Below are 11,336 nucleotides of genomic sequence, written 5' to 3'. Positions count from 1 at the left end.
TCTCCACCTCTTGGAAAGCCAAAGTGGACCAAAAATGACTGCTAGACCAACCAATATTCCAAGTGCCACACTTGCGTAAATCTCTTTCTTGGAATACAACTGTTTCCCTGCAACTGTAGACTGTGGAAGTGCAGAACCTCTATTATCATTGCAGGTTCGGTTCAAGGGGAATCCACATATACCTTCAAAAGAACTGTCTGGAAATGTCCGTATTTGCCTTCCTCCTGGAATCCTTCCAACCAGTTGATTGTGTGACAAATTTAAGAATGAAAGAAATGTGAGGCTTGTCATCTCCTCTGGTATTTCCCCAGTCAGTTTGTTGGAGGAGAGGTCTAATAATTCAAGTTTCTTTAAATTCCCAACTGATGATGGGATTTGGCCTGCGAAGGCATCGTTTGACAGATCGAGAAAATACAGCGATCTGAAATCTCCAAGTCTTTCTGGTATTAGCCCTTGGAAATTATTGCTTGGAAGTCAGGATGTGTAAGGACTTTCTGCAGCTTTGTTGGCATTCCTTTATAATTCATGGTCACCGTGTCTTGAATTGGTTCAAAGTCTCGGCTGAGTCATCACCGGAACGGATCCTTCGATCTAAGATACTTGACTTGCTGAGAAATCGGCCGAAAGTCTCCGATACGGATACTCTCGGCCGAGTCATCTCGAGTTAACTCGCAAATTTATATTTTACAGATTTTCCTTTGCTAATTTTTAATTATTTTTGTTTAGCATATTTTTTAATATTATTCACAATTTTTAGAATATTAAATGCTTCAAAATTTGCACTTCGTTGAGACCGTGACCGATATGTCAAGACCGATGTGGAACGGTCCAGACTGCAGCCGCGACCACGACGGCGACTTTGAACGATGGACTCTTGATAGTATACTTTGATAGCTGCTCCTTGTTAATGCAGGTTCTCAAGCTGCAAATCTGTTTGATCACCGTCCACCCTCATTGCACCTAAGCTTGAGAAAAACTTGGGTGACAATACACCTCTGAATTTGTTGGACGCCGGGTCAATAATTTGAAGATTAGGCCAGCTGTAGTTGGAGCACGGGCAACTAATTTGTCCACTGAATCTGTTGAGGTGTAAAACAAGGACTCGCATGCTGTACAATTTGTCCAAACTGCAAGGAAACAAGCTGCCAATCCTGTTGTGGCCGAGGTTTAATATCTTTACCTTCGGGCAGTTGACCAAAGATTCTGGAACCGTGCCTTCTAGTTGATCAAAACTCAGGCCCAATGTCTCTAACTTGCAGTCCCTTGGCAATATATTGGGTATATTTCTACTTAGCTTGTTTCCATGTAAATCCAGTACCACGAGAGATCTGGACTTTTCTATCAAACATGCAGGTATGGAGCTGCTTAAACTATTATGTCCAACAGGTCAAGTACTTCCAGAAGACTTGCATTGCATATTGAAAGAGGAATGTTGCCAACAATGCTGTTATTCGCGATGTCCAAGTAAATGGCAGATGAGAGATGATTACCGATATCAGCTGGGAGGGAAGAGGTAAATTTACTGCTTGAGAAGTCCACATAGATGGCTGATCGCAGTGGCAAAGGGGTACCTCCAGTAAACAGATTCGAGTGGAAGTCAAGATATTGATGAATATGAAAATGGCGAGGCTCTTGAAGGCCCGTGAAATGGCTATAAGACAGATTCACATATGGGAGATAGCCATCACGAACTTCCCATATCCAGTTTGTATCTCACCAGTTGTTTGGTTTTCTGAAAGATCTAGCATATTCAATCTTGATTGGTTCTTCAGAAAGGGGAACTTTTGCAGCTTGCAAGACGCTAACATCAAACTACTAAACGGGGGAGCAAAGAAAAGGCAGAGTCACTTGTAACATGATGGTTTATCATTATCATTATTATATAAAAAGTATCATGAGTCTTGGCAATAGGGAATGTAAGTGTAAGCATATTTTGATCTTAGCTTTTGTTACGTCTAAATTACTCTCAAGTCTTTTAATTAGAGTTATTGCATTTCAATCATGGCACTAATAAGAAAAATGAAAAGTTTCAAGAAATTACATCTCAAAAATATTCGTAATTAAAATTAAAAAATGTCTATTTACAACTATATTCATCAATCATTTTCTTCATCTCCAATTATTATACGTGTTAAAATTGTCTCCAATTATTATATCCTTATGTGTGATAATTAAAACTAACTATATTTTATATACATGTTGCTTTAGAAGAAAATCACGATTAACAAGAAGACAAAAGGTTATAAATAGTTAATGAGAAAAGAAAAGGTTGAATTGATGATTAAATTCACTATATTATGCCATATTGACTAAGAAAACTTCAAAAAATTATCGATAATTATAAAAAAATATAACAGCAAAGGTTTACAACTATTGCAATTAATAAAATTTGTTATATCCAAATCCTAATGTTTTAGCATGTATTTTGCTTAGGTTTGTTGTAAACACTGGTTTGACACAACATAAAAAATTTCCTCCTCTTACTGTCACAATCTAAGTAAAATATGCAACAACTTCATTTTAGATATAATAATCTTTTATTTTCAGAGTTCAATAAATTTTTAATTGCTTTGTATATGATAAATATTTTTTACAACCAACAATTGCTTAATTTTGTTTATTATATAGTTTCTTAGTCAATATTCTACCATCAACTTAGCTTAAATATGATAATCTTCCATTTTGAGAGTTTACATTATGCCAATAATTGATAATATAGTTTCTAAGTTTCCATTATGCCAATAATCAAAACTTTGCACACAAATTTAATATATTAAAGTTTTTATATCTTGAGAAAATATATTCATGTGCAAAGCACGAGTTATTACTTGTTGTATGAAAGATCAAGACTGAAAAGATTCTTCAGCTCTATAAATTCGGCCAGTTCTACTGTGCCTGTAAATTTATTAGAAGCAATAGAGAGACTTGAGAAACCAATGATTTTAAAAACAAACTGGGGTGTAAACCCTTCAAGATTGTTGCCACTCAAGTCAAGTTTTCTTAGTGGAGATGGAGATGCGCGTTCTAATTCACTGATCTGACCAGAAAAATGGTTGTTTGAAAGTAGTAAGTTCTCTAGCGATGGCAGAGAAAACAGGAATGCTGGAAGTTCTCCACTAAGTAAATTGTTGCTCAGGTCAAGAAAGGTGAGATTCTTGAGGCCTTCCCATTCTAATGGAATTTTGCCAATCAATTTATTATCGCGAAGGCTTATATATATAGAACGAAAGTTCCCGGACGGGCTAAACGATGGAAGTGAATACATAGAGATCTTAAGGCCAGTAATGTGCTATTAGATGAAAATATGAACCCAAAGATTGCTGATTTTGGTATGGCAAGAATTTTCAAACAAGACAAGACACAGGCAATTACCAACAGGGTTGTCAGAACGTAGTAAGTATACATGTTTTTTTTTTTAATATTCAAATGCATTGAAAGCAAATGTTATTCCTCCTAGAACTGTTCACACAACATCCTAAATATTTAATCATGCATGTTTATAAAGTGGTTATATATCATCTGTGTATGCAATGGAAGGAACGTTCTTGGTCAAGCCTGATGTCTTCAGTTTTGGGATGCTGATCCTTGAAATTGTTGCTGGTTGAAGAAATTTCAGCAACTACGATATTGATGACTGTCAATTGAACCCTGTGGGATTTGTAAGTTTGTCTTCCATTGCATACCAATAATTCCAGCTCCTTGATTCTTAACCAGAGAGTTGCTATCACTGCTGTGGGTGTAAAACCATGCTTTCAGGTAGAGGTGTCGAAATGGGTGACGTGGGGGAGTTTGAGTTGGTTAAAATGGGTAATGGGTATAAGTGAGTCAATCCATTTCTATCCATTTTATTAGATGGGTATAAATGGGTAAGTCAAAAAATGAATTAGGTAACTCAATTACCCATTTATAATTCATTTATTTTAACTTTTTGTAAACTCATTTAAATTCATTTTTGCAAACTAAAATATCAATTTATACTACCCTTCGCACCCATCATTAGATTTAAATATTAACTTATAATGCTCAATAAGCCTAATTATCAAATTTTTTTTCCATCTGTACTTTATGTTGCAAAATTACATACTATATAATAATTAAACAATAAGAATATAAAAATTTGAACTAAGTACTATAAAAATTAACATAAATACTTAATCCAAAACTTTTGAACCCCTAACATTTTTTTCGTGTGTAAATTTAAAATTTTATTTTGAAAAGGTAGGAAAAGAGACTAAAACTTGTTATAAATTGATAATGCTGAAAATGAGCAAGTTAACAAATTAAGAGAAAATAAATGATAAGATAAAATCAACAAATAATAATAACAATGAAACAGAAGTAGTTAACACCATGATAAAATGAAAAATTTGAAAAGAAATGGGTGAGGGAAGAGAGGAGGTTTGGCCGTTTGGGGCAAGACAATTCTAAATGAGTTAATTAACTTTGATGAGTTATCCAATAATACTCATTTATACTCGTATGCAAATACTTAAGATACCCATACCCATCTATTCATAGGCGATACGGGTAAATTTAACTAAATGGGTATGTTTGACACCTATATTTTCAGGCTTGGGAGAAATGGAAAGATGGGGAAGTCTTAAATTAAACGACCCGCAGTTGGAGATTCTTTGACATGAACCTGTTGTTGAGATCAATTCATGTAAGCCTTTTATGTGCGTTAGAAAGTGCAATTGACAGGCCAACCATGTTATGAATTGTTCCGATGAAAACAATGAAATTATGGCTTTGCTAGCTGCAAAAGAGCCTGCATTTGTCACCAGAAGAAGGCCACCTGACTGCTTCCATTGGAATCAAATCAATTGGAAATTTAAGGTATGATTTGCGGATGTCTGTGAATGAGTGTTCCATCTCAACCATGGAAGCAAGATGAAATTCCCATCATTGTTTACTTTTATTGTGTTCTTATACTTTGGAATCCAAATGTTGGTCTTTTGTATAGTACGTGATATACTATTCATTCTAAGGCCTCCACCTTAGTATGGAACTCCATTATAGATAACAATTAACTTTGCAATGTCACTTTCTTGTAAGGAAGAGAATGATCGACTGGTTTGATAGTATCAATCAGCAAGCAACTAAACTATGAGGACATGGCCTTTAATTGCTATTCTTGACATTTTTCTTAGAGAAAGCATATTTGAACTGAATTTTGATGTGGATTTGCATAAGTTTCTTTTGAAATGTGCACAAACTGAAAGGTGATGAACTCAATGCGAGTCATATTGCTCCTGTTTAGATCACTTGCAAACCATCCAATCTGACAGACCAGTGAATAGTTTGAAGTTTCATTTCTCTGTCATCTTGCTCCTGTCTCAGCCATAGTTTTCTTCACCTAAAAGTGAAGAAAGTACGATAGCCATGCATCAATCATCGAGAATCTGGAGAGATTAACTGCATAATACACATGAATAAGTCTGAGCCTTAAAACTGGTTTTAGGCTACATAAAGTTGGTTTTAATCAATGCTCAGCCGTGGCTCCTGCCCTTAGCTGCAAGTCAATATAAGGGCAAATATCGACAGATTGCAGGGATTTCAACTGATACGCAATCAATGACCATTTTCATTCGAACCCATCTACAATGGTATATCCTCCAAGGCTGAAACTACTCTGAAGATGAAAGTTTATTTCATACATATATGTACAAGAACAAGAAAATGCCTAAAAACTGGTTACATAACAAGGAACAAATACTGGCACAATGAGCTGATTCATGTTACTATTCGCCCTTGCTACCAATCAATGTAGGAGTAACAGTTATAGCCCCAATAAGAAACAATGTTGCTATAGATTGGAAATCATAGAGATCACCCACTGATTTCAGCTCACCTAGAGCTATTCCAGCCTGCACAGAAGTCCCAGAAAGAGGAAGATTAGCCTATTGGTAGGTCTATGCTGAAGCAAGAATGCATTTATTTTTTCTTTACCATCTTAGGCTGGTTTGGTTTTGAAAATCTTAAAACGGCTCATATTTTCATACATGTGGATATGAAGTCATAGTTAAATTTAAGTTCCTAACCTTCTTGTTAGGTGTTCAAAAGATCCATTAGGTACATTCATACATGTACAAATGTAAGACTAAGAGTATCATTCCTTCATTCAAGCACCAGAAAGAAGATAACAATTTCGAGAGTAAATACCCTGACAGTGACGAAAGCAGCCGGTGTGATCCCAATGGCAGTTGCCAGAAAGAAAATATGGTAAGGCACATCTACTATTGGCGAAGCAACATTTATGAATGTATTTGGTAATGTTGGTGTTACTCTTAAGAAAAGCATGTAGTTGAGCAGCCGTTTTTTCCTTTTAGCCACCTGAGTGAACAGATAGTATCCAATTAGTTCAGTCCATATATTAGAGACAATAATGGAGAGCAATAGTCACCTCAGCCTGGAAAAATGATAACTTGTCAGGCCAAAGAGAGAAGACAAGCGGCCGCCCTATCAATTTAGACAGGAAGTAGCAAGAAGATGCACCGGCAGTAGCAGTGAACACAACAAGAGCTACACCTTTGAATATCCCAAACAGAGCCCCCGCAAGCAAAGACATAAAAACAGTTCCCGGAATCATGAAAGTCTGCATGAAAATGTAGACGATGCAGTATCCAATAAGCACTTGTGCAGTGTAGTCACTAGTATAGCTCTCCAAGTGATCCCTACAAGATGTATGGAAAACCAGAATGGATAAACTTTCATGTACTTATAGTTTCTAAGTGTCAAAGAACTAGAATTGCTAAAAGCCACATGAATAGAAGTAAGAACATAGAAGAGGACTACAATGAAAGAATGTAAAGGGAACATTGAAAGAGAGACAATAATAACATAAAAGGATATTCACAAGACTGACTATGCTATATTCTACCAATTTAAAAAAGCACAGATGAAGTTACTTGCACATATTCCTGACAGTGTTTATGTCCCAAATCAGCACGCAAAGGTCTTGTCTAAGGCAAACAACTTACACAAAAAGGAATTCCAGTTAGGGTCTGTTTGGTAGGATGTAAAATATTTTCTTTGGGAAAATAATTTCATTGGAAGTCTTTTTCTGGAAAAAGTTTTGTTTTCTTTCCAATTTTCATCTGTTTGGTTACTTTTGGAAAACATTTGTCCTCATGAGTAATTAACTCAACTCCTCACCACATCAAGAAATTCTCTCCCTCAGCCGTCTCCGCCATTCCTCTCTCGTCTCCACCACAAAAAACTTTCCTCCACCACATACACCGCCCCTGCCATCATTCTTTAACCGAGGAGATTAAAGCAATAGACACATGAATGATCAATATCAGTTTTCCAACTCAACCAATCAGTCATAAGACATTGAAGATGACAATGAAATAAACCAACTCTCACAAGAATATTTTTACCGCTAAAATTATCTTGGATTGAAATTTCCAAAGCAAAAGCTGGACATTGTTGGTGATATATAGAATTAGTTCATCTCTCTCCTCCGTGGCCAATCTTAAAAGACTTTCTTGCTCATGTAAAAGTTCCTCTGAGATCTCTTCTTTCGTTATGCTGCCAATCTCCTTGTTTAGTCTCTCTAGATTCTCCCTATTTCTGTAGATCTTAATTATTTTGGTAAGTCCGACGCAGATGCAATGGGATGTGCGATAGGTTGGATTGCGTTTCTGTGAGAGGAGGAATAACATGAAATGAATGGAGGGGCGATGAAAAGATCGATGATGTTTTGCCGAGAGATATTGGACAATCCCACCGGAACTATTTCCTATGGCCTTTTACTTCTTATGTTGATGAATGTAACTAAGGACAAAAGGGACAGGATTAAACGGTTGAAAATAACTTCAGTAAGTTTATAAGTGAAGTTATTTTACACCCACTTATGGAAAAGATTTTACAAGAGAAATCATTTTCTCAGCGCTAAATTGAACCAAACAGCGGAAATCACGGAAAATATTTTCTGGAAAATCTTTTCAGTCGAAACAAACAGACCCTTTATGGAACTTTACAGCCTTCCTCCTCAACATGAAGAATTTAGACATGTCAGGTTCTTTGGGACAACTCTTTTTACTGAAAACCGAAGCACTATCTATCTATACCACCTGAGACAGTAGACCTGCAGTTATTCACTTAAAAGGCACCACCTATAATACTTACCGATTATATCCTGGTACACCCGTGCGACAATATGATTACAAAAGTGATGATTTCTTAGCACATGCCATGTGGACTTGAGAAAAAGGGCCAAGAAGATTATGATGTACAATATTTACCAGAATCTGAAACGGAGTTGTTAATGCTGTATTACCAGAAAAAATAGTATGCTTGTTCTCTTAACATCTTGATGTAAGAAAAGATGAATGCAACAGGGTTAGCAATTACTGTGTTCTCGGAAGTAAAAAGGTTTTCAAATTCAAACAGCACTGCAAATAAACATGACAAACAGTTGTCTGGCCACAAAACAATCCCATGCCGAGCTTCACCTCTATTTTTCAAATCATTGTTTCAACCAATGAAACTGATGCTAAAAACACTTGTCTCCAAGCAAATAGCATGGTGGCAAAACAGTAAACCAGCACAACCTTGATATAAGCCTATCACCAGTCAGCCTCTAACCATTACCAAAGAAGCCCACACTTCTACCCGCATTTGGCTTCAAATTTAAATTACTAAAGTCTTGATTCCCATCAATGCAGTGAGGAACAAAACTGCAGGAACTAGATACCACATATTTCTCCTGAACCTTGTTTCAGTCTTTACAAGAGAGCTAATGGATTTGGAATGGAATCAGGTAAAAGCTAAAATGCCGCCAAACCGAATTTAATAAAAGCTTGCCAGTTGAATTAGTAGACTGATATACCATATTCTATCAAGTTCTTTCTGCAGACCATGCACCCCAGTATCATACTATACCATGAAAAACGTCACTTACTCGCTAAATAACTAAAGCTGATTAAGTGACAGACAGAAAGCCTCATAGAGAGCAAATTTCGCAATAAATCAATGGAGGGTGTAAATTAAAAAGAAGGTTTCTATTAGACACCGCCTTATCTGGCTTATTTCAGTTTCCAGATTTGATTAAACTAGGTATTTCATAGAAAATTTAACACTTTCCCACTCATCCAAAAGCTGAATACCAAGCTGCACAATCTAGCAAAGCACCAAGCTTTTTCCAGCAGATCTCATTTATTTCATCTGCCTTTTGCAATACCAAGGCTGCTAATCATCTTATAGTCAAATAAAAATCTATAATTCTTTCAACAATTTCTGACATGGTGGCAAATACAGAGGGCCATTCCACCATTTTTGCATCGGTAAGAATCCAAATCAACCACTCCATGACAAATTCACGTCCCGCTCAAAACCACCTTTTTACCCAAAAAGTGAAATCAGAAATTAAATCAAGTTCAATCAAGAGCTAAAAGCATTCACAAAGTTGAAAGCAAGAGATCCCTGAAATGAGCCCACCTGGGCCACAATATATATCATCGATAATTCAGAAAAACACCTGCAGAAATTCAAAATTTAATCTCCAAACATTGACAAAAAAAAAAAGAGACTAAAGACAAAAATTGATTGAAAACCAGTGCCTACCTGAGAATTTGGAGGTCTTCAAGAGTACGGGGCAGCTTCAGGAAGCTGTAATCAGAAGCAGGCATCGTCATATACACGCCCACAAGTCCCATCAGGAATCCCAATACGACTCCGGATGCTCCCATCACCTCCCAAAACTTCAATGGATACTTGACCACATTTACAACACCCGCATCCCCCTTCGCCGCCACTGCAGCTCCTTTTCCTTCCATAATTGTTATCCAAAAAAAAATTCTGGGTTTGATTTAATTAACAAAAAATTTGAAGAATTTAACGTTTGATTCAAGTTTAAGGTTAGAAATTAATATCCACTTGTGTGAAAATAAATTTTCCGATTGCCCCTTTTTTCCGAGTGCCCCTTTTTTCTTGTAGTATTCTTCTTTGCTTTAGGGACACTCTTTTGTTTCTTGCTTTCTCTTTGTCTCTCTCCTTCTCCCTCCCTCCCTGTCTTAGTCGTACCTGTGCAGATTGGAGAGAGGGACGAAAGAGAGAGGGGAAGAGGGAGAAAAGTATATTCGTTTGTTCTGCTTATATGTCCAAAAAGGTCAAGGAAAGTCTGCGTGGCTTTTTACATTTTTTAAGGTTACTTTTCATCTTCAGTTTTTCTTTTTAAAATTTTTGGATTAAGTTTAAAGTTATTTCACATTGCCCCTATGTAGTTCCTAATTTTGCTTTGAGGTATACAAAGTTTGTATTATATTCTATATAGAAAAAAGGGTTTAGAAGACATATTTAAGCAAAGGAAAAATATGATAAGGATTAAGGATCAAATTCGTTTACATTTGAAGTTTAAAGGTGTACATAGTCAAACGAAAAAATGTGCCATATTTTACTGATTCATCCATAATTAAATTATTTTTCTTATAGAACATTATAGTAAAACATTATGAAACAAAAAAAAATACCCAAAATTTTAAATTCTCATGTCCTTGTAAGTAATTTTGTAAGAGAAAATCTTACTACTTCCTAACAATATTGTTTGGATAGATTATTATTTAAAATATTTTTTGAAATAATTATTTAACGCTTTTTGTAATGTAATGTATAAAAGATATAAAGATGAATTGAAATATATGTTTATAATGCAAGTGAAATATTATTTAAAAAAATTTGATATCCAAACAAGAATATAAGTGTGTGAATGGGTTGGATGAACAGTGATTTTGGTCCCTCATTAATACCTTTACTGTGTGGATTCTTTCGTCATTTAAACACTTAGCGGTGCCGTGGAGTTTTTTTTATAAAATATCATAATTTTATTAAAATCTGTACTAATAACAAAAATTACATCATCAAACATACACAGATATTAAAAAATAAATCTAAAGAAAAAATACTATAAATTTGAAGAATAATAAAATTACATTATAAAGCTCCAAGTTATGGATCTAAAGGTGCCGTTCATGCTGCAGCGTGTGATGAATTGGAGCAGTTCATGAAACAATTAGGTCAATGAGTAGAAAATACATTTATGCGCATGCATTTTTTTTTTAATCGTCACTTTTTATTTATAATATTTTACACTATTCTAATTTAAGAGGGAGATCCAACTATTGTCTAGGGAGCCGATTGGCATTGAACCACCACCGAATCAGACGGATGCACTACGCATCCATTGAATTTTTTTTAAAAATCACGTAGTGTGACAATTGGTGAGAGGCAAGGGTCTCCCACCCCACCAACCCTTGCCTCCCCCCTCCCCCACCAAACCTTAAATGGTTTAGTGGTGGCCATTAGCCCAAAGGCTAAGGCTGGTGCTCGTGCTC

The 11,336-nt window shown here is 35.8% G+C and overlaps 1 protein-coding gene across 1 annotated transcript; it reads right to left on the bottom strand.

Annotated features, from left to right (window-relative positions):
* Positions 1-5,407: 5,407 nt before the first annotated feature.
* LOC113781296 (uncharacterized membrane protein At4g09580) lies at positions 5,408-10,057 on the bottom strand. The gene is made up of 4 exons (XM_027327210.1): positions 9,571-10,057; positions 6,404-6,674; positions 6,163-6,333; positions 5,408-5,867 (listed from the first exon to the last, which is right to left on the bottom strand). The coding sequence occupies exons 1-4, from the start codon at positions 9,780-9,782 to the stop codon at positions 5,742-5,744; spliced, it is 780 nt and encodes a 259-aa protein (XP_027183011.1). The 5' UTR covers positions 9,783-10,057; the 3' UTR covers positions 5,408-5,741.
* Positions 10,058-11,336: the final 1,279 nt, after the last annotated feature.

Source organism: Coffea eugenioides, chromosome 8, assembly GCF_003713205.1.
Source record: "Coffea eugenioides isolate CCC68of chromosome 8, Ceug_1.0, whole genome shotgun sequence".
NCBI lineage: Eukaryota > Viridiplantae > Streptophyta > Magnoliopsida > Gentianales > Rubiaceae > Coffea > Coffea eugenioides.
The sequence above is the reverse complement of the archived record's forward strand: the minus strand, read 5'-3'. Positions and strand labels throughout refer to the sequence as shown.

What these genes read in the sequence shown, in the direction of transcription:
- LOC113781296 (XM_027327210.1), bottom strand. Translation starts at nt 9,782, where the DNA reads ATGGAAGGAAAAGGAGCTGCAGTGGCGGCGAAGGGGGATGCGGGTGTT. An exon ending in GAAGACCTCCAAATTCTCAG is followed by an intron (nt 6,675 to 9,570) that starts GTAGGCACTGGT and finishes TACATCTTGTAG; the next exon opens with GGATCACTTGGAGAGCTATA. An exon ending in TATCATTTTTCCAGGCTGAG is followed by an intron (nt 6,334 to 6,403) that starts GTGACTATTGCT and finishes CTGTTCACTCAG; the next exon opens with GTGGCTAAAAGGAAAAAACG.